Source organism: Hyperoodon ampullatus, assembly GCF_949752795.1.
Source record: "Hyperoodon ampullatus genome assembly, chromosome: 17".
NCBI lineage: Eukaryota > Metazoa > Chordata > Mammalia > Artiodactyla > Ziphiidae > Hyperoodon > Hyperoodon ampullatus.
In genome coordinates this window covers 76,906,520-76,928,911 of record NC_136930.1, presented here as the reverse complement: position 1 = coordinate 76,928,911, position 22,392 = coordinate 76,906,520, and the positions used below count along the sequence as shown (strand labels likewise).

At 57.9% G+C, this 22,392-nt stretch overlaps 2 protein-coding genes across 2 annotated transcripts in view; both read left to right on the top strand.

Annotated features, from left to right (window-relative positions):
• ZC3H3 (zinc finger CCCH-type containing 3) overlaps positions 1-13,561 on the top strand; it is a 78,968-nt gene extending 65,407 nt beyond the window's left edge. The window contains exons 10-12 of the mRNA XM_079722781.1: positions 10,481-10,659; positions 11,274-11,626; positions 13,328-13,561. Of these exons, the coding sequence (XP_079578907.1) occupies positions 10,481-10,659; positions 11,274-11,626; positions 13,328-13,359 (564 nt within the window). The 3' untranslated portion in view covers positions 13,360-13,561. The remainder of the gene's footprint in view (positions 1-10,480; positions 10,660-11,273; positions 11,627-13,327) is intronic.
• Positions 13,562-20,652: 7,091 nt separating this feature from the next.
• MAFA (MAF bZIP transcription factor A) lies at positions 20,653-21,681 on the top strand (the record flags this gene model as incomplete). Its single annotated transcript, XM_079722619.1, has 1 exon — positions 20,653-21,681. The coding sequence occupies one exon, from the start codon at positions 20,653-20,655 to the stop codon at positions 21,679-21,681; it is 1,029 nt and encodes a 342-aa protein (XP_079578745.1).
• Positions 21,682-22,392: the final 711 nt, after the last annotated feature.

Genomic DNA, 22,392 nt, shown 5'->3' with positions numbered 1-22,392 from the left:
TATTTAAATGGGATTGTTTTTTAATTTCCTTTTTAGATCATTCATTATAAATGTATAGTAATGCAGTTGATTTTTTTTTTTTTTTTGCGGTACGCCGGCCTCTCACTGCTGTGGCCTCTCCCGTCGCGGAGCACAGACTCCGGACGCGCAGGCCCAGCGGCCATGGGTCACAGGCCCAGCCGTTCCGCGGCAGGTGGGATCCTCCCGGACCGGGGCACGAACCCGTGTCCCCTGCATCGGCAGGTGGACTCTCAACCACTGCGCCACCAGGGAAGCCCCTGCAGTTGATTTTTGTGTGTTCATTTTATATCCTAAAATTTTGCTGAATTCACTTATTAACTGTAACAGTTTTTTTTGTGGATTCTTTAGGGTTTTCTACATACAAGATCATGTCATCTGCTAACAGATAATTTTCTTCCTTTTGATTTGGATGCCTTTTAGTCTTTTCTCTCTCCCTTCCTCCCTCCCTCCCTTCTTTTCTTCCTTCCTTTTTTTTGCCGAATTGCTCTGGCTAGCGCTTCTAGTACTATGTTGAATAAAAGTGAACAACGGGGATATCCTTGTCTTGTTCTTCATCTTACAGAATAGTTTTCAGTCTTTCACTGTTGAGTATGCTGTTAGCTGAGGGCTTGTCATACGGGGCCTTTATTATCTTGAGGTTATTCTCTTCCAGTCCTAGTTTATTTGGTGCTTTTATTATGAAAAGGTGTTGAGTCCTGTCAAATCTTTTTGTATCAATTGACATGATCATGTGGGGTTTTCCCCTACATTCTATTAAGCTGGTCAATAAACATATTGATCACATTGGTCAGTCACAATTATTTTGATTGATTTTTGGATGTTGAACCATCTTTGCATTCTGAGACTAAATCCCACTGGATCACGAGGTATAATCCTTCTAATATGCCACTAGTTCAGTTTTATAGTATTTTGTTGAGGATTTACATCTGTATTCGTAAGTAATATTGATCTGTAGTTTCGTTTTCTTGTAGTATCTTTCTCTGGTGTTGGAATCAAGGTAAGTCTAGCCTCATTGATTGTTTTGGCTATTGTAAGTTAGGAAGTATTCTTGCCTCTTCAGTTTTTTGGAAGAATCTAAGAATAGGTATCAATTCTTCTATACATGTTTGGTAGAGTTCACCTGTTGAAACCATCTGGTCTTGGGCTTTTCCTTGCGGGGAGGCTTTTGATTATTGATTCAGTCTGTGCTCTGTACAGTTGACCCTTGAACAGCACGGCGGGGGGCAGTCAGGGGCACCAACACCCTCCACCCCCAGCGCAGTTGAAAATCCACATACAACTTTACAGTTATTCCTCCGTATACGTGGTTCCCTGCCAGCTGCTCTTGGTGTGATGAGTCATTTCCTATTGAAACCTGGATGTTTTGGTTGTTACGAGAGTCTGGAGCTTATTTAAACCTTCTGTTTCAACAGGTTTCCCCTGAGTCCACTCCAGCAGGTGGGCAGGGGGCGTGCAGGTAGAAATCTTGGTTCCCCCACTCGGCTTTCACTGACCCCTGAGGAGGGGTCTCCCTGGTGGTCCTGGGTGGATGGCAGTACTCGCTTCCCACTCAGCCTCCTCCAGCACCATCCTAGCAGGGCGGGGAGGGACACCAGGGTCGAGGCTCCCCACTCAGCCTTTGCTGGCCCGGGTGCGAGGGGGCCACCCCTTATCTGCACCCATTGACACTTCCAAGTTGCCAACTTCTTCCGCTCCAGGTCAGGATGATGAGGCAACAGGAAGTCCCAGGAGCCACCACCGCATCACTCCTTGGGTCCCCAGGTCCCTGGTGGCCTGCCTCCTCTCCACCTTTTATGGTCTTCCTATGGTTGTCAGGGTTTTGGTGGTGCTTAGTGGAGGAGCGGGGACAAATATGTCTCCTTTGTCTTCCAGGAAGTGGCAGTCCCTTCTATTTCTTTATTTTGCCAATTTTGACTTATTTTCTCCCAGAAATTGATCTGTTTTATCGAGGTTTTCAATGTATTGGTGTGCCTTTGTGTGTATAACATTCTCCATTGTATCTTGAGCTCTTAACCTTTTCCATCTGTATTTAGTTGGCATTTTCTCGCCTTTCCTCTGGGCTGTCTCTCCCGAGGCTTGCCCATCTAATTGTCCTTTTCAGACAGTAGTTCTCACCCTTGGGATCAGCTTCTGTTGCTGCAGGGCCCTGGCCTTGCAGTGGCCTCTGATGCCCTCAGAAGGAATCCAGCGGGCACCTTGACTGCGAGGGGGAGGCTTGTTCTCTGCATGGGGCCCGGCACAGAGTGCTTGTCATTTATCGTGAGATAAGCATCTTCTTTGTGATCGTGTAGGTTTACCGAAAAGTTGCAGATAGTGCAGAGAAGGGCCCACGCACCCTTCACCCAGGCTCCGGCGCTGCTAGTATCTTTTCTTTTTTTAAATATCATTTTGGTAAGTGCCGTTTATTTATTTATTTTAAATATTTATTTATTTATTTTTGGCTGCGCTGGGTCTTCGTTGCTGTGTGCGGGCTTTCTCTAGTTGCGGCGAGCTGGGGCTACTCTTCGTTGTGGTGTGCGGGCTTCCCATTGCGGTGGCTTCCCTTGTTGCAGAGGATAGGCTCTAGGCACGTGGGCTTCAGTAGTTGTGGCACGCGGGCTCTAGAGTGCAGGCTCAGGAGTTGTGGCGCACGGGTTTAGTTGCTCCGCGGCGTGTGGGATCTTCCTGGACCAGGGCTCGAACCCGTGTCCCCTGCATTGGCAGGCGGATTCTTAACCACGGTGTCACCAGGAAGGCCCTAGTATCTTATATAACTGTAACTGTCTGTCAAAACTAAAAAATTAACATTGATACGTTACTACCAGCTTAACTTGAGGCTTTGTTTGGATTTTACCTGGTTTTCCCCTAATTTCTGTTCTCTGTTCTAGGATATCACTCTGCATTTGGGTGCCAATTTTGGAATGAATGATGAAGTGATTGAGGCAGGGCCTCCACGGACAGTGGCCAAGAGTAGACGCACTCGAGAGGCCTGCAGAGGGGCCAGTGGTGGGCAGAGGTGGAGAGGGAGGGGGTTTCCAAGCTGGAAAAGGGGGCAGCTTTGGTTTGGGAGGGTGGAAAGGAAGCTGGTGAGTCACCGGGGACGTTGATGGGCCACCCAGTGGAGGTGTTGCTGTCCCCCGCGGGAGGGCGGAAATGAGTGGGCGGGACCCAGGTAGAGTGTGAGGGCCAATGGCCCCTGGGCCGCACCAGCATGTGGGGCTGCTGTGGACAAGCCAGACGGAAGAGTCCGACATGTTGCTGGCCAAGGAGGAGAGGACCCGCAGCCCCACGCCAGCTCCTCCAAAGTCACCACCAGGCCTGGCGCAGTCAGCCAGCAGGCCGCGCCCTGGACAGAGTGGCCCCCAGGAGCCATGGTGGTTGAGGGACGAGCGCAGGTGTGCAGCTCAGTGGTCCTCCCGGCCTTGCCCCTGCAGAAGGGCTTCTGGAGGGCAGGCTGGCGTCTTGGGGACAGTCTGTGCCACGGGCTCTGCTGCCCCCGAGGGGACCAGGGCTTTAGAGCCCTTGGAGAGCAAGGGCCGCAGGCGCGGAGTGTGTGGCGGGTCGCTGTAGTTGGAACCTCCAGGCGACTCGCAGAGGCCGTGCCCACACGTTCATTGTGAAGGCGCCCTCTGTTTTCTTTTTGATCATTTTAAGGATTGAAAGCTACCTTGCATTTTTAAATTTGCCTTTCTCTGATTTAAATGAAGCAGAACGTCTTCCCTAATGTTTAAACCCCTTGTGCCTTCTCTTCTGAAAAATAGCTGGGGTTTTGTTGTTTTGTTTTAAGGTGAATGTGGAAGACATTTTTCCACTGTGTCGGTTTTCTCTTACTGACTCATGGGAAATTTATAAAATATAAATGTGAACATAAAAATATATCATTATGGGACTTCCCTGGTGATGCAGTGTTTAAGAATCCACCTGCCAATGCAGGGGACACGGGTTCGAGCCCTGGCCCGGGAAGATCCCACATGCCGTGGAGCAGCTAAGCCCGCGAGCCACAACTGCTGAGCCCGCATACCACAACTACTGAAGCCTGTGTGCCTAGAGCCCATGCTCCGCAACAAGAGAGGCCGCCGCAGTGAGAAGCCCGCACACCGCAGTGAAGAGTAGCCCCCACTCGCTGCAACTAGAGAAAGCCCGGGTGCAGCAACGAAGACACACTGCAGCCAAAAATAAATAAATAAATATATTTTTTAAATTAAAAAAAAATATATATATATATCAATGTAAAATATTCTGAATATTAATCTTTTGTCATTCACATTAGTGGCAAGTATCTTATTTCAGTTTGTCATTTGTTTTTTCACTTCTTTGTGATGTATCTTTTTAATATTTATTTATTTATTTATTTATTTATCTATCTATCTATCTATCTACCTACCTACCTACACCGGGTCTTAGTTATGGCATGTGGGGTCTTTAGTTGCGGCATGTGGGATCTAGTTCCCTGACTAGGGATCGAACCCAGGCCTCCTGCATTGGGACCATCAGGGAAGTCCCATCTTTGTGATGTATCTTGATGAACAAAAGGTCTTAATTTTAATGGAAATATTATTATTCATCTGTCTTTACAGTTTGCACCTCTTGTGCTTGTATGAGACCTTCTTCCCCACTGCATCCTGTGGTCGGATCTTTGCCATTTAGGACGTTCCCCACCAGTCCAGCTGGAAGTGATTTTGTGTCTGTGTAGGGGACCAGTGTTGTTTCACCCACACACCTTGCATTGAAGAGCCCCTTCACCTGTGGATCTGTCGTGGGCCCCTCTGTAGTCAGGTTTCCTTGGACAGTTGGTATCTGTCTCTCCAGTGAGTCTTCTGCCCATGACCAAGGCACACTGTCTCTAGTTATACAGGGCTCTCCTTCGATGTCGTTTAATAAAATTCTTTTTTTTTTTAATTTAATTTTATTTATTTTTTATACAGCAGGTTCTTATTAGTTATCTATTTTATCCACATTAGTGTATACATGTCAATCCCCATCTCCCAATTCATCCCACCACTACCACCCCCACCCCCGCCACTTCCCGCCCCCCCGCCCCGCCTTGGTGTCCATACGTTTGTTCTCTACATATGTGTCTCTATTTCTGCCCTGCACACCGGTTCATCTGTACCATTTTTCTAGGTTCCACATATATGCATTAATATACGATATTTGTTTTTCTCTTTCTGACTTACTTCACTCTGTATGACAGTCTCTAGATCCATACACATCTCTACAAATGACCCAATTTCGTTCCTTTTTATGGCTGAGTAATATTCCATTGTGTATATGTACCACATCTTCTTTATCCATTCGTCTGTTGATGGGCATTTAGGTTGCTTCCATGACCTGGGTATTGTAAATAGTGCTGCAGAGAACATTGGGGTGTATGTGTCTTTTTGAATTATGGTTTTCTCTGGGTATATGCCCAGTAGTGGGATTGCTGGATCATACGGTAATTCTATTTTTATTTTTTTAAGGAACCTCCATACTGTTCTCCACAGTGGCTGTATTAATTTACATTCCCACCAACAGGGCCAGAGGGCTCCCTTTTCTCCACACCCTCTCCAGCATTTGTTGTTTGTAGATTTTCTGATGATGCCCATTCTGACTGGTGTGAGGTGATACCTCATTGTAGTTTTGATTTGCATTTCTCTAATAATTAGTGATGTTGTGCAGCTTTTCATATGCTTCTTGGCTATCTGTATGTCTTCTTTGGAGAAATGTCTATTTAGGTCTTCTGCCCATTTTTGGATTGCATTGTTTGTTTTTTTAATATTGAGCTGCATGAGCTGTTTATGTATTTTGGAGATTAATCCTTTGTCTGTTGATTCGTTTGCAAATATTTTCTCCCATTCTGAGGGTTGTCTTTTCGTCTTGTTTGTAGTTTCCTTTGCTTTGCAAAAGCTTTTAAGTTTCATTAGGTCCCATTTGTTTATTTTTCTTTTTGTTTCCATTACTCTAGGATGTGGATCAAAAAAGATCTTGCTGTGATTTATGTCAAAGAGTGTTCTTCCTATGTTTTCCTCTAAGAGTTTTATAGTGTCTGGTCTTACATTTAGGTCTCTAATCCATTTTGAGTTTATTTTTGTGTATGGTGTTAGGGAGTGTTCTAATTTCATTCTTTTACATGTAGCTGTCAAGTTTTCCCAGCACCACTTATTGAAGAGACTGTCTTTTCTCCATTGTATATCCTTGCCTCCTTTGTCATAGATTAGTTGACCATAGGTGCGTGGGTTTATCTCTGGGCTTTCTATCCTGTTCCATTGATCTATATTTCTGTTTCTGTGCCAGTACCATATTGTCTTGATTACTGTAGCTTTGTAGTATAGTCTGAAGTCAGGGAGTATGATTCCTCCAGCTCCATTTTTTTCCCTCAAGACTGCTTTGGCTATTTGGGGTCTTTTGTGTCTCCATACAGATTTTAAGATTTTTTTGTTCTAGTTTGTAAAAATGCCACTGGTAATTTGATAAGGATGGCATTGAATTTGTAGATTGCTTTAGGTAGTATAGTCATTTTCACAGTATTGATTCTTCCAATCCAAGGACATGGTATACCTCTCCATCTGTTTGTGTCATCTTTGATTTCTTTCATCAGTGTCCTAAGAGTTTTCTGAGTACAGGTCTTTTACCTCCTTAGGTAGGTTTATTCCTAGGTATTTTATTCTTTTGATATGTAGGCAAATGGGATTGTTTCCTTAATTTCTCTTTCTGATCTTTCATTGTCAGTGTATAGGAATGCAAGAGATTTCTGTGCATTAATTTTGTATCCTGCAACTTTACCAAATTCCTTGATTAGCTCTAGTAGTTTTCTGGTGGCATCTTTAGGGTTCTCTATGTATAGTATCATGTCATCTGCAAACAGTGACAGTTTTACTTCCTCTTTTCCAATTCGTATTCCTTTTATTTATTTTTCTTCTCTGATTGCCATGGCTAGGACTTCCAAAACTATGTTGAATAATAGCAGCGAGAGTGGACATCCTTGTTTTGTTCCTGATCTTAGAGGAAATGCTTTCAGTTTTTCACCATTGAGAATGATGTTTGCTCTGGGTTTGTCATATATGGCCTTTATTATGTTGAGATAGGTTCCCTCTATGCCCAATTTCTGGAGAGTTTTTATCATAAATGGGTGTTGAATTTTGTCAAAAGCTTTTCATTTAATAAAATTCTTGCTTGTGTTATCTTTGTTAGATTTATTCCTGTCACATTTATTATTATTATAAAGAACATGTTTTTAAATGTTATCTTCACACTGTTCATTGGTGTATGGACATACAATTTTTAATATTGATTTTGTTTCCAGCAACCTTGCTAAACTATACTAGTAATTGTAGTGAATCATCCATAGGGTTGATTCTCTTGGATTTCTCTACATAAACAGTCATATCTTTTGAAGTAACGACCATATTTTCTTCCTTTGAGTTTAAATGCCTTTTCTTTCTTTTTCTGCCCTGCCTGTAAGCCCAGTGTGATATTGACTCGTCATGGCCGTGGGCTTCCAGCCATGCCCCTTGGCAAGTGAGGCTTTCTGGAAGGTTCTATATTAAGCTAAGGAAGTTCCCTTCTATCACTAATTTGCTAAACTTTGAATTGATGCTAAATTTTATTTTTTTTATATTTAGTTTTGGCTGCGTTGAGTCTTCATTGCTGCGCGCGGGCTTTCTCTAGTTGGCGGTGAGTACGGGCTACTCTTTGTTGCGGTGCGCAGGCTTCTCATTGCGGTGGCTTCTCTTGTTGCGGAGCACGGGCTCTAAGCACGCGGGCTTTAGTAGTTGTAGCATGCGGGCTGAGTAGTTGTGGCTCGCGGGCTCTAGAGCGCAGGCTCAGTAGTTGTGGTGCTCGGGCTTAGTTGTTCCACGGCATGTGGGATCTTCCCGGACCAGGGCTCCAACCCGTGTCGTCTGCGTTGGCAGGTGGATTCCTAACCACTGCACCACCAGGGAAGTCCCTAAATGTTCTCTTATCATCTAGTTCTGGTCAGGGTTTGGTTCTAAGATTATTCTGGTCCAGTAAACTAAGTTCAGAAGTATTCTCTGCTTTCCTTTTCTGTGGACCAGTTCCTGTAAGGTTGGAATGATGCAATTTTTGAATATGTGGTTGAACTACCAGTGAAACCCTGGGCTGGAGCTTTCCTTATTTTTTTAACTACTGATTCAAATTCCTTTATGGTCATAGGAATGTTCATTCAGGTTTTATGTCAGTTCTTGTCAGTTTTTCTAGAACTTGTAGATTTCGTCTGCTTTCAGGTTCATTGTATCATCTTGACATCTTTTTGCTTTCTGCAGTGTCAGCAGTTTAACGGCACTTTTGTCATTCCCAATACTGTTCATATGTTCCTTTTCTCTTTTCCTTCCCTCTGCTTTCTTTGGGTCATTTTGGTGTTTTCCTTCTAACTTTTGAGGTATATCCTCTTTGCTAATAACATAAGCCTGTAAGGCTGAGGACTTCTCTCCAAGTGCTGCTTTAGCTGCATTCCACAAATTTGGATGGGTTGTGTTGGTGTTACCATGTGGTTCTAAATATTACCTAGCTTCCATTGTTTCTTGTTTGACCAATGAATTATTTAGCAGTGACTCTCTTAATTTCCAGCTCTGCGGGGAGTTTTGTGTGGTTGGTTGGTTTTGCCCCTTCCTCAGTGACCTTGGTCCAAGCGGGATGTCGGGCCTTTGAGACCTGAGACTAGCCCTGTGTCCACCACGTCTCTGCATAGATTTTCCTCCATCATTTCACTTTCTCAATAGCTCTCGGATGATTTGAGAAAGTTCTTTACGCTCTAGCCTAGGTTTCAGTTGTTCTTGGGAGCTAGTTCAGACTAGTTCTTGGGAGCTAGTTCAGCTAGTTCAGACCAGCCGTCTCTAGTAGGAAGGTCAGCCAGATGTGAATCCACGTGGGATTTCACATTTCCTAGTAGCCACCTTAAGAAAGTGAAACAGAAACAGGTGGGATGAGTTTATTTGACCCAGCAGATCACAAACGTCAGCATGCGACCGGGAAGAAACCTCTGTGCTGCCTTTTACCTGGCGCCCCCTGTGCGTTGCACCTGTCACACTGTCCAGGCTCAGAGCAGCCGCGGGGCTCGTGGTCACCGCAGGACAGTGCAGGTCCAGCGCCCTCTAGCCATCTCTCTGTGTGTAGCCCGGTGCTGGGCCCTCTCTACCCAAAGGTCCTTCCTGTCCCCTCTACCTGCCCCGACCCCCCTTATTCCCCAGGAGACCCCGAGAGGCAGCCCTGCGTGGCCCCAGCATCTCCATGTGTCTCTTTTATGTGTGCGCCAGGGAGGGCGCGGCCACTGGGTTCAGGATCGTGTCACTGGCCAGGCCCAGGGCAGAGGGCCGTGTGGAAGGGAGGGAGGGAGGGAGAGCAGGCGTTGGCCTGAGCCTGCCTTCTGCTCGGGGGCAGGGCTGGGTCTGCCCAGCACAGGGATGGGCTGCTGTGGTGGTGCAAGGGTGCTCAGGGGCTGTTGCCCGCCTGTCTTCACGCCAGCCCCCAGGCTCCAGTGTGAGGGGCTTCTAGTCCCTTGGGGGCATCCGGGAGCCAGGTGTGGGGACAAGAATGGGGTCAGTGCCGAGATCCTGCTCACAGAACGGGTGCGCGCGCCGTGGGGTCCTCGGGCAGCTTTGTCCTGGGTGCTGGGAGCAGAGCGGGGACTCTCAGGGCAGGTCCCTGGGGAGGGGTTAGGGGGCCCGGGGGGAAGTGCTCTCGAGGCTGTGGCCGTGCGGGCGGGCACCCTCGAGCCGCTCAGGCACCGGGGCTGGTGTTAAACTCCCCTCTGGGTGGGTTTGACAGGGACTCTGCTTGCAGTGGTTCCATCTGGGTCTGTCTCCAGCATATCGCCTGTCACCTGGCCCATGAGGCTTGCTGTACCTGGCTCTCTCCTGCTGGGTCGGGCCCCCTAAGCCAGCTGTTGGGTGTGGGGAAGAACAGGACCCCCTCCCCTCGAAGAGCCAGGCAAGAAGTGGGACACAGCCCGGCTGCCGAGTTGGGCCCTGCAGCCCCAGTCCCGGGGACAGGAAGGCCGAGGAAAGGTAGGCCTTGGGCCTGGAGGGCAGAGCTGAGGCTGCCTGTTGCCCCGAGCTGCTCGTAGGCCACCCCCACGGGGTGTAATTAGCACCGTGACAGGTGTGGTAGATCAGGTGTGCAGCCGGCCTCCACCCTGGGCCCCCAGGCCTAGCGCCCCCCACCCTGGTCCTCTGCCAGGATGGGTGGGCTATGGTCAGCGCCCTGGGAATCCCCACCTCAGCCTGGCAGGACCCTCAAGCCAGGCCCTGCCCTCAGTCCAGGCCCAGGGCCGGGCTGGGTGGTGCCCTCGACCCCTGGGCTGCTCAGGGGCATCTTCTTGATGGGTGGAGTGTGGGCCGCGGGGCCACTCTGGCCCTCGGGCCTCAGTCCCCCAACAGGAAGCCTTTGGCCCAAGCCCCACCGGGCGGAGCAGGCAGGGCCACCCCAGTGGCGCAGAGGCCTCCACTGCCTTGCCCAGCCACGCCCCTTCTCCCCGCAGTGCAAGAAGAAGCACACGCTGCTGTGTCCTGACTTCTCCCGCAGGGGCGTCTGTCCCCGGGGCGCCCAGTGCCAGCTGCTCCACCGCAACCAGAGGCACCTCGGCCAGCGGGCAGCCACAGCCCCGGAGCCCAACACCACGCCCCCTAGGAGCAGGGCTTCCACCAGCCACGGGCCCAGGTGACGGGGACAGTGGGCGCTGCATGTGTAAGCGCGGGGTGGGGGGTGGTCAGGAAGGAGCCCCCCACCAACCGCCACCACCCAGCTCTGTGGGCTTCAGACCCTAAAAGAAACCTCAGTCCAGAGTCAATCAAGTGACCTCGAGGTGCCCCACCCCCTGGTCCCCAGGCTGTGTGGAGCCAAGGGCATCCCTGGCCCAGACCAAGCTGTGCAGGGCTGCCCAGCCCCCGCCCTGGGGAGGAAGGTGGGAGCTTCTCAGCTGCCCCCTCCAACTCCCCAGGAGGGGAGGGTCCCAGGTGATGCTCACGGCTGGGGCCCCTGTTGTGCTCACCCCCCTGTGAGTGTGGGAGCCAGTGTGGACGAGGAAGGCTGCAGAAGGTGAGGACAGGGGCAGCGTGGCGTTGCTGCAGGCCCTGTAGCGCCACCAGCCTGTCCTTGGGCCCACGGCCAGCCTTGAACCCTCAAGGCGATGCCTGACGGCTGCCGGGGCGGGGCGACGCTGGGAGCCTTGCCGCCGGGACAGGCAGTGTACAGGTGGTCGGCCGGCCCCCCCCGACGACGCCTGCCCCACGGCCGCCCACCCTCACGCCTCTGCTCCCCTTCCTTTGCCGCAGGAAGTCCTTGGCCGCCCAGCGCCCCGCCAGGCAGACGTCCAGCTGCCCCACCTCCGCGGCAGCCGGCTCGGCCTCCCCGCCGCCGTCCCCACGGCTCTTAGCTGCAGCCTCAGCCTCTTCTTCCTCTGTCTCCTCCCCCCCATCCTCCCCCTCCCGCCCCTCCACCCCCTCCCCCTCGGCCTCCCTGCCCCTGGACCAGGAGGAGCCGTCTCTACCAGAGGAGGCTGCCTCGGCGGGGACGGGCTCCGGCAGCCTCTGCAGGCTGCCCTCCTTCATCTCCCTGCAGTCTTCGCCAAGCCCAGGAGGCCAGCCCAGGGCCCCGACCCCCAGGAGCAGCCCCACCAAGGACTCAGGTAGGCAGCCCGCCCGCCGGAGCCCAGCCTGCACTCTTGCAGTGCCCGCCTCAGACCCGCTGGGTCAGAATCTCTAGGCGGGGCCTGGATGGTTCCGGAGAGCTGGCGTGGGCTGGGTGCTGCTGTGCCCTGTCCCTGGCTTGGCAGGTGTGCACCTGCGGGGGCCCACGGGGCAGGGCCGGCGAGGTGCGAGCACAGCAGTGCCGCCTGCACAGACCGCCCCAGCCGAGGGCTGATTTAATTAGAAGGCACCCATTTCTGTTAATTTGTTCTGGAAGATCACTGCACGCTCCTGGAGAGAACAGATGTTCCCTCTCCCCCGATGAACATTTGGGGCTTGGTAAATGGCTCCACTCAGCCTTGTTTAGGAGAGAAAAGAGGATTTTATGGCTGCAAACGACCCTTTCTGTAAACATTTTACAGCTCTCTGCGCGTTTGAGTGACGATAAACCCCACGCAGCTCGGCGGGCTGCAAATTTGCGACCATACGGCTATCATTTTATTGTCATATTTCACGGTTGTAGCGTTAATGGAAGACGCTTGCTGCAGCCTTTTCTAACAGCTCTGCTGAGCTCGCTCACACGCCTGCTCACAGCCCCCGCGTCACGGGCGCCAAGCTGCGGCCAGGCCCTCTACCTGCCCACCCGGCCTGGCTGGTCACCAGCTCCTTCCATCGGGAGGACACACTGGGGCATGGGGGGAGGGAGCAGACAGCCCGAGGCAGCCACCTTCGAAAATTCTTTTTTTTTTTTCTTTTTTAAGTAAGATAAGGAACCCTGCAACCAGCCCCAGAATCAGAGGAAGCAGGCAGGGTGGGTGAGAGGCTGCAGACCCCCACTGGCCTGGGGGCCCCCATCAGCCTCCTTCCCTGCTCAGGCCTTGCCGACCTCCCGGGAGCTGGAAGGACAGGAAGAGGGGGGCCAAGGCCCTCAGGCAGAGGCCGGTGGAGTCTGCAGGCCGGGGGCCCTGGCTGGCTGGGCTGACCTCTAGGCACTGGCTTGGCTGAGCCGGTGACTGGGGTCCTCGGCCCTGAAGTGGGGTCCCAAGAGGAGAGGCGGGCTGGCAGGGGGCACGTGGACAGTGCCGTGCCGATGGGCAGCCACACGGAGGCGTCTGTGGTCAGCGGGGCTGCTGGCCTGGAGTGTTCACAGGCCGGGAGGGGCATTGGCGCCCAGTGAGCATGGGCCACACAGGGCAGGAGCCTGCTCTGCTGTGGGAAGCCTCTCCCACCGCGCCCCTCCCGCCCCGGCATGTCACCCTGCACAGGGGCCTCAGCCCCGCCCCTCACCCAGCAACTGCGCACACCCACCCTGGCTTTTCACATCAGGGGCTCCGTCTGGCCGCCTCAGACTCGTCCAGGTGCGAGCCTGTGCTGTGTCTGCGTGCAGGCCGCCTGCCCCTGGTGTTTATAGCTCAGCCTGCAGACTGTGGCTCCCGCCGTGACCCACCCACTCCCCAGGGGCTGCCCCACCTGGCAGGCCTCTGCTCCCCCACCCAGGGCAGCTCTCAGCCCCACAGGCCAGGCCTGCACCCTGCTAGACGCCGGACCCCAGGGAGGGCGGTGGGTGGTGGACGAGAGGACGACGGTGTCAGAGCCCCCTCCCCACGGCTAGCGGTCCCCGACCCAGAAGCTTCGGGAGGCGGGGCGTTCCTCCTGGCTGGGGGGCTTCCGGTGCCTGACCTCTGCCCCTCTCGGAACAGGGAAATCGCTGCACATCAAACCCCGTCTGTGAGGGCCCAGGGAGCCGGCCCACGCCTACCTCAGCCCTTCATCCCTGGAGAGGAAGGAGGCTCTGCCCGCCACCGCCCCAGAGGAGGGACCGCTTGCCACAGAGCGCCCCCCAGGGGCTGCAGGGCCGTCGCTCTGCCTGCCTGGCTCCCAGCCCTGCGAGATCAGTGCCCAGGCCTCGCCTCCCTCGGGCTGGGCTCCACCCACCCGCCCACCCCTGGGTCCTCAGCCTTGCCCCGAGGGGTGCCCGGCAGAGCTCACCCCCAGGCCCGTCCCCACTGTGGGTGTGGCAGCGGCCATGCAATGCGCACCCCCCCACCCCCACCCCGGTCCCCCCGCAGGCCTCCTGCCCAGGGAGAGGCTGCCGGGCAGGCCTCCCTGGCGGGCGTTTTGTGTTCGGCAATAAAGGTTCTGTCCTGTGTCCTCGTGGCTGTCCTGACTGCCACCCCACTGCTGCCCGGCCCGCTGAGCATGGCTCAGGTGGACGCACACTACCCAGGGGCCCCAGAGCCTCCCCAGGGGTGCCACCCCAGGGTGACCTGGAGGGCTGAGATTGAGGGGAAGGTGAGGGGCAGGCCACAGACCCCCCTCCAGTGGCCCCCACTCCTTCTCCACCTGCCCACCTGGCCCTGGCGAGGCAGAGGCACAGCCCCTCCGTGCCTTCGGGCAGGAACATGGGCCACTTCCCTGCCGCCCCAGGATGGCTCAGAGGGTTGGGGCAGCCTGTCCCCCACGGGTAGGCCAGTGTGATCTGTGGCTGGGAGAGACCCAGGAGGGGCCTGGCTGCATGTTGGATGCCACAGCCTGGGGCCAGAGGACCTGCCCCAAGCTGTCACCAGGCCTGGGACAGGGCGGCCCAAGGGAGGAGGCAGCGTCTCTGGCCCCAAGGCCTGGGGAGCCCTGGCTGAGGGCACGGGGGCCTCGGACAGGGTCTGGCCCCCTGCTGGATGCCACTGCCCAGGCTTAGAGGGGTGCGTGGGCACTCAGGGTATTTACCCCACACCCCCAGGGAAGTGAGCTGTGCTCCCCCTGGTGAGCATGTGCCAACAGCCTCCCTTCTGGGGTGGCCGCCCCGTGCCTGCATCTCTGTATCAGTTGACTACCGCCCCGGGATCTGCATCACAAACCACCCCGTGCGCTGGGGGCCCTTTTGCTCCCCAGCCTGCAGCCTCACACTCTGCCTGGAGTCGGGTCAGCTGCACGGCCACTTGTCCTCCACGTGCTCCTTCTGGGCCCGGGTTGTAAGGGCAGCACTGGCTGAAGGGTAAGAGGGCCACCCGTGTGGGTGCAGCTCGGGCCTCCGCCCACACTACATCCTCGAGGGTCGCATTGGCCAAAGAAGGCCCCTCGGCCCAGCCCCGGCTCGGGAGGGATGGACACTCCACCCCAGGAGGCCAAGGTGAGGATCCGGGGGTCCTGCTCTCCACCAGTCCTTGTCTGTGTGATGGCACGTCCCTGCGGCAGCCCCAGAGGTGACAAGAACCAAGGCCGGTTCGTGGCAAGGGTCCTGCCCAGCGTCAGCGTGCGGTGGCGCTGCTCAGTCTAGTGGAGCAGGGGTCCCCTCGTCTCGTGCTGATCGCTGGGGCCTGACGTGTGCCAGTTCGGCAGGATGGTGGATTCTGGAGTCAGACCCAGCTGTGAAGAAAGAAAGGGCCCCCAGGGGCTTCCGTGGTGGCGCAGTGGTTGAAAATCCGCCTGCCCGTGCAGGGCACATGGGTTCGAGCCCTGGTCCGGGTAGATCCCACATGCCGCGGAGCAACTGAGCCCGTGCGCCACAACTACTGAAGCCTGCACGCCTAGATCCTGTGCCCCGCAACGAGAGAAGCCACCGCAATGAGAAGCCTGCTCACCGCAATGAAGAGTAGCCCCCGCTCGCTGCAACTAGAGAAAGCCCGCACGCAGCAACGACCCAACGCAGCCAAAAAAATAATTAACTAATTAATTAATTAATTTTTAAAAAGGGCCCCCAGCCCGTCAGGGAACTGAGTGGACCAGCTGTGGGCCGTCTAGCTTCCCCAGCCTGGCCCCGCGGGCAGATGTTGGCAGAGCCCGTATCCTCATCCGGCCACCCCTCAGGTGAACTGCCCTTTGCTTTAGTGAGGCAGGTTGTGCAGCCTCTCAGGTGATGGCCCCAAGGACAGGGAGCCGTGGCTGGCAGGCCCTCTAGGTGAGGCCTGAAGTCAGGTGACCCGCAGGTGGCGTGGACCTGGTCCACCGCTTGAGGGTCCTCAGAATCTGGGCCCCTAGCGCCAGGGGAGGCGAGGCATCCGAGGTGGGGGGTGCACTGGGGAGGCCTGGGGGCCGCGAAGGTGACCCCCACGTGGAGTCCGGAGGAGTTGCTGCCTGGGCAGGGGCCTGGCCTCTCCTGGGGGCTGGGAGGAGTTGGAAGGGGGCGGGTGTGTCTCTCCAGCGGCCTGAGCCCTTCCCCAGGGAGGCACCGCCCACCCCACAGAGTATGCAGACCTGGTTCCTCACTTTTCATCTCTACTTTTTTTTTTTTTTTTGCGGTACGCGGGCCTCTCACTGTTGCGGCCCCTCCCGTTGCGGAGCACAGGCTCCGGACGCGCAGGCTCAGCGGCCATGGCTCATGGGCCCAGCCGCTCCGCGGCATGTGGGATCCTCCCGGACCGGGGCACGAACCCGTGTCCCCTGCATCGGCAGGCAGACTCTCAACCACTGCGCCACCAGGGCAGCCCCCTGGTTCCTCACTTTAGAGTGCTGATGAGCCCCTGGGTGGGGAGAGCACCAGCCGGCTGCGCTCTGAGCTCAGGAAGAAATCCCCGGAGGGAGGGAGTGGGGCTGAGCAGAGGCCTTCAGCTGGGCCCTGCCCGAGGCTGAGCAGCACCTCTGACCCCAGCCTGGAGAGCTTGGGGCCGGCTGTTCAGGACGGGAGTCTTGGGGCTTCACCTTGTGACTTCCATAAGGCAGCTCGGTAGCGGCTGTGCAGACCCTGCAGCGCCGCACTTTGTGATGGAGCGTTTAACCCTTGCAACAGGACTTGCCCAGAGCCCAGGGCGCTGAGCTGGGACTTTGATGCAGCACTGCCCATGGGCGGTCCTGTGGTCCCCAGAGGTGGCACCACAGGCACCTGATCCCTCCACAACATCAGGCCAAGCCCCCTCGACCCTTCCCTCTCTCACCTGCTGTGGTGGCCCCTCCCCATCGGGTGGGCGGGGCTCCTCCAGAGGCTCTTGTCTCTGGCCTGGCCACCTTGGGGCAGTCATGGGGTGCAGGGAGCCAGGGCGGCCTCCAGCCCCCCGAGCCTGGGGCCTTGGTCCCTCAGACTCTGAGAAATGGTCCTGACCACCTGAGGGAGCTTGGGGGTCTCTTTCCCCAGAGGAGCCTCCAGACTAGAGAGACAGAGAGAGAGAGACACACACACACACACACACACACACACGCACACGCACACGCGCATGCGCACACATGCACCCACCCCTGACCTTGAGACCCTAGCCCTGCGGGACTCCTGACTACAGCGCTGAGAGAATAAAGATGCTGTTTGAAGTTGCTGGACTTGTGGTGATTTCCTGCACAGCAGTGGGAAACGGATAATTTACTTATTATTTTACGGTTTATTTCCTGCTCTCTCATCCCCACTCTGGTAGACTGTATTTGCCAAAGATGCTGTACCAGTGTAGTGTTTTTCCTCTACGTGACCTGTAGGAGACTATGTCTGTGCCCCCCTGGGATGTGGGCTGAGCACTGCTGCACCTCACAAAAATGCCAGGCACGTCCGCCAGCCTCTCTTGGACACTCCCTCTGGGAACCAGCCACCATGCTGCGAGGAAGCCCAACCAGTCAGCTGCCGTGTGGAGATGCCAGTCCAGCTACAGCCCCCATTATCTGCCAGCCATCAGCTGTCCAGTCACTCTAGCCTTCAAGTTCTCCCAGCTGTCGGGGTCAGAGAGAGCCGTCCAGCTGCACCCAGGACGAACCATCCACTGCAGAGCCCATGAGCACAGTATTGGCTGCATCACGCTTCCCACACACCAGGGCCACCTCCCTGGTGAAAGGCAGTGGACACTGCCCTCGGGCAGGCAGCCTGGCACACAATGTGCTCAGTAAAGACTTCTGGGGTACATTTACTGACGAGCCCCATGGGTGCGTCCTGTGGAGTCCCATGGGTTCAGGTGCTGATTGGTGGGTGTGAGAGGCCCCCAGAGGACGTGGTGGCGCTGGATGGGAAGAAGGCGATCGTTTTCTGGGCAACATGGAATTGGCGTGTTCTCTCCCAGCCTCCACCGTCCAGGGAGCTGAGAGGACAGCCACGGCCGGGGCACACAGTACACCTGTATGATGTTTCTGTGGCCTTCTACCAGCCATTCCTGGCAGACAGGATGGACCCTGGTCCCTCGCGGCCTCTGCTCCCCAGACCCTGCTGTGAGCACCTCCTTGAACTTGCCCCCACCCCAGGCCAGCAAGTGGCAAAGAGGAGTCTGAAGGGAAAGGAGCCAGCCTGGAGCCCACCACCTGAGTCAGGAAGGGGCGGCACCTTCCCTGGGCTGGGAGAGCCTGTCTTGCCCACTGTGCAGGGCGCCGGGTGGTCGGGCGAGCCCTCCAAAGCCTGCATACGGGGACTCGGCCCCTTTCCCACCTGCCCGGCTGTGACTAACGAGAGAAGAAAGCTCAGCTGAGGCCATGCAGAGTCAGGGAGCAGACTGAGGGCTCCCCAGGCTTGGGGACCGCCAGGAGCTGAGGCCAGGCCTGCTGGCCCAAAGACCTTCTAGGAAGCCAGTCCGACCCCGAGGCAAAGTCCAGGACCAGGGAGCTTACCGGGTGCCTAAGCCAGTCAGGGACATGGGTACCCTGCTTGGTCCCAGGCTGCCCCGAAGGGCCCCGTGCCTCTCCCCAGTTCTGAATGCAGTCTCTGCAGCAGGCCTTGCACTGGGTCCCCTTCCCCAGTGGAGGGAGTGAATGAGCGACCTGCGTGTGTGACAGAGTGAGGGGCTGGCTGGCTCTGGGCTGGGGCGGGGGCGCGGGGCCCAGCATCCTTGAGCATCACGTTTTGGGGCTGGATGTGGCGGGAACTGTCCCTGACTTGGTGTGGCTGAGCAGAGGACTCGAGGAGGTCCAGGGTGGGCTTGGGGTGGGCCTTACTGCGTGTCTCAGGACGAGACGAGACGACTGGGCGGGACGGGGGGTGCCACAGAGCCCAGGCGCGGCTGTAGGTCGGCGCCCCTCGGCCTGAGGCCAGGAGCTGTGAGGAGGGCCCCCATGTGCACAAGCGTGGGACCAAACCCGTAGCTGGTCCAGCGGCCTGGCTGGAGCCACAGTGTGAGGGGCAGAGGCCAGGTGGCCAGACACAGCAGCCCGGTGCAGACGCGCCCTCCCCCTCAGACAGGCAGACGTACCACCAGCTCGCCATCACCCCTCTGAACGCCGAGGGCTTTAAAGGGAGCCCCAGACCTGGCAACGCATCTGGCCTAGAGCCCAAACCCCCGGCCTGGGGCCTGTGTTCTGCCACTTGCTGGGCCATCCCCGTGGGACGGGTCCTTGTTCTCCGCATGGCCCTGCCTCACAGCCCAGCCCCACCCGGAGGGACGTGGGGGAAAGGAGGAAGGGGCAAGAGGTGCCCACTGTGCAGATGGGGCCGGGCCACCCCCATGACATCTTAAGAAGTGCGGTCTCACTCCCCATTGTATGACACTTTTCTTATTATAAAATATTAGATATTCATGCCAGGAACAAGGTAAAAACCCTGGTAGATAAACGCCCCCAGCACATGGCTAGGCTGCCCCTGGTGACGTCTTGCCCACAGTCCCTCCAGACTTTTGCTTCTATGCGCATAGATGGTTGCATTTAAGACTGAGTTTTTAAATTATAAAAGTCACATAACAGTAAAGAGAATTGGGGGCCTCTCTGGGTCATGCCCTCCCATCTCAGCTGACCCTGGAGGGCCGTGGCAGGGACCGCCCCCTGCTATGGGCGCACCCACTGCTCCACCGTTCTTTACCTTGTCACCGCGCCCTGGGCAATAGGCGCACCTCCGCTCCCTGAGCCCAGCCCTCCCGGTTTCTCCTCGCACTGGAGGCTCCCCAGCTCTGCGCCACAACCCCCGCCAAGAGGCCAGACCTGGGCAGGTGGGCAGCTGGAGCCCGGACGCCTAATGCGGTGCTGGCCTGGCGGCCCTCTGGCCCTGAGTGCCCCTCCCACCCCGGGTCCCTCCAAGGCCTCACCCGTCCCGCGGCTCAGGCCCCCGTCCTAGGGTCCCTGGCGCCCCCCCTTCGCCGGCCTGCGCGCGACTGCCTCCCCACCTGCGCCGCACACCCTTGGAGGCGGGCGTCCCGCGGTGGATCCCGCCGCACGGAGATGCCAGCAACTTTGTTGACTAAATTCCTGAACCCGCCTGAACCGCGGAGCTAAAAATAACCGGCGCTCCCGCGCAGCGCCCGGCCAGGCCGTGCAGTGTCACCCGTGTCGGGAGACCGGAATGTCCCGGCGCCACCACGCTAGCGGGGCTGGACGCGGGCTCCCGGCCGGCCGGCCGGAAAAAAAACCTGGGAAGAGGCTGCCGGGTCACGGCCAGCTGGGCTGCAGGGGAAGGAGGCACCGAGGAGCACCCCTGGCTCCCCGAAATTCTGTGGCCGCCCCGTCGCGAACGCGAGGCCTCGGAGGCCTCGGCCCCGGTCCCGCGAACCCCGCGCGCCCCGCGCACCCCGCGCCCTCTGCTCGTGCAGTCCCCCGAGGCGGCCACCAGAGGGCCCTGCCCCTCCTCTCCCTGGCGGCGGGTCACCACCCCTTCCCACAGCTGTTCCCCGCAGGAGATTGACAGCTGGGCTCCGGGTTGCCATGGGGATAGGCAAATGAGAGCGACGGGTCTGGGGCTCCGATTGGCCTGGAGGCGCGTACCCCTCCCAGAAAGGCGGGCCCAGGCGCCCGGCACTATAAGGGGGAGCGCACGGCTCGGCGCTCGGCGGTGGAGGCGGGGCCGGGCTGTACGCGGGCGGAGCGAGGGGAACCCGAGCAGCCGGAGGCGGTGGCCGCACCTCCACCCGCCGGGCCACCGCCCGGCCGCCGGCTCGGGAACAGGGGACCGCGGCCGGCCTGCACCCGCCGGGGAGCGACCCAGGGCTGCCCGAGAGGCCCTACCGGCGGCGTCCCCAGTGGCCACCCCTGAGTTGGCTGCGTGAAACTTTTCCCCGCGCGCTTCGGCTCGGAGCCCGCGCCTCTCGCCGCCGCCCCCGCAGGGACCCGCCGCCCGTGGGGAGCGAAGGGGGGGGAGAGGCCCGTGGCTCCCCCCCCCCCCGCCTCCTGTTGGGGCTCAGCCGGGCGAGGCGGCGGTCCCCCCCGGGCGATGGCCGCGGAGCTGGCGATGGGCGCCGAGCTGCCCAGCAGCCCGCTGGCCATCGAGTACGTCAATGACTTCGACCTGATGAAGTTCGAGGTGAAGAAGGAGCCGCCCGAGGCCGAGCGCTTCTGCCACCGTCTGCCGCCCGGCTCGCTATCCTCGACGCCGCTCAGCACGCCCTGCTCCTCCGTGCCCTCCTCGCCCAGCTTCTGCGCGCCCAGCCCGGGCACCGGCGGCGGCGCGGGGGGCGGCGGCGGCGCGGCGCAGGTCGGGGCTGCCCCGGGGCCGGCAAGCGGGGGCCCTGGCGCCGTCGGGGGCGCCTCGGGGAAGCCGGCGCTGGAGGATCTGTACTGGATGAGCGGCTACCAGCACCACCTGAACCCCGAGGCGCTCAACCTGACGCCCGAGGACGCGGTGGAGGCGCTCATCGGCAGCGGCCACCACACCGGGCACCACGGTGCGCACCACCACCCAGAGTCCGCCGCGGCCTACGAGGCCTTCCGGGGCCAGGGCTATGCGGGCGGCGGCGGCGCGGACGACATGGGCGCCGCCCACCACCACGGCACGCACCACGCCGCCCACCACCATCACCACCACCACCACCACGGCGGCGCGGGCCATGGCGGCGGCGGCACGGGCCACCACGTGCGCCTGGAGGAGCGCTTTTCCGACGACCAGCTGGTGTCCATGTCCGTGCGCGAGCTAAACAGGCAGCTCCGCGGCTTCAGTAAGGAGGAGGTCATCCGGCTGAAGCAGAAGCGGCGCACGCTCAAGAACCGCGGCTACGCTCAGTCGTGCCGCTTCAAGCGTGTGCAGCAGCGGCACATTCTGGAGAGCGAGAAGTGCCAGCTCCAGAGCCAGGTGGAGCAGCTGAAGCTGGAGGTGGGGCGCCTGGCCAAGGAGCGGGACCTGTACAAGGAGAAATACGAGAAGCTGGCCGGCCGGGGCGGCCCCGGGGGCGCGAGCGGAGCCGGCTTCTCGCGGGAGTCCTCGCCGGGAGTCGGGGCCAAGGGCGCTTCCGACTTCTTCCTGTGAGCACCAGACCCCGAGCCCGCGCCGCCGCCGAGAAGAGGCTCGCGCGGGCGGCCCGGGGCCTCGGCTCGGACTCCGCGGCCCAGGGCGAGGACGCATGGCCGGGCCGAGGCGCCCGCCGCGCGCGGGCGCACGCGTTAACGCCGCCGGCTCCGGCCGGGCCGACCCCGCGAGCCCCGCTGCGACGTCTGCAGGCTCCGGACTGCAGGCCCCTTCCGCGGCGCGGCCTCCTCGCTCCCGGCGCGCGCACCTTACCGGGTGGCCGTCCTGACGCTACCACGACTCCTCTGCTCGGAGCGCGGCGATTCCCGGGAGAGTTGGGCCGGGTCGAAGTCCTTCCTGGCGTCCGCTTGTACATACGTGAGATGCGGTTCTGCGCCCGACCTCACCCGGACCGCCGCGAGGGCCTCCGCCGCCGCCCCGCGCTCCTTCGCGCTCCTTCGTTTCCTTTCTTTCGGCCTCCCTACCCTGCCCTTTTCTACTCCTTTTTAAAGCGGTCTTATTTTCGAAGTATTTATATTTATTTTGTTCGGTGATTAGAAAAGAAAGCCCTAGAGGAGGCTCCCTGCTTCCCGGCCGGGGTTGCCCTCGGACGTCGCGTGTCCCAGCATGTGTCGCTCGCTCGGAGGGGCCTGGCCCCTGCCTGCCCTCCTGCCTGCCTAGCCCCCACCCTGCCACTGGCGTCCCCTAGAGATTGAAGCCGAGGAGAATTAT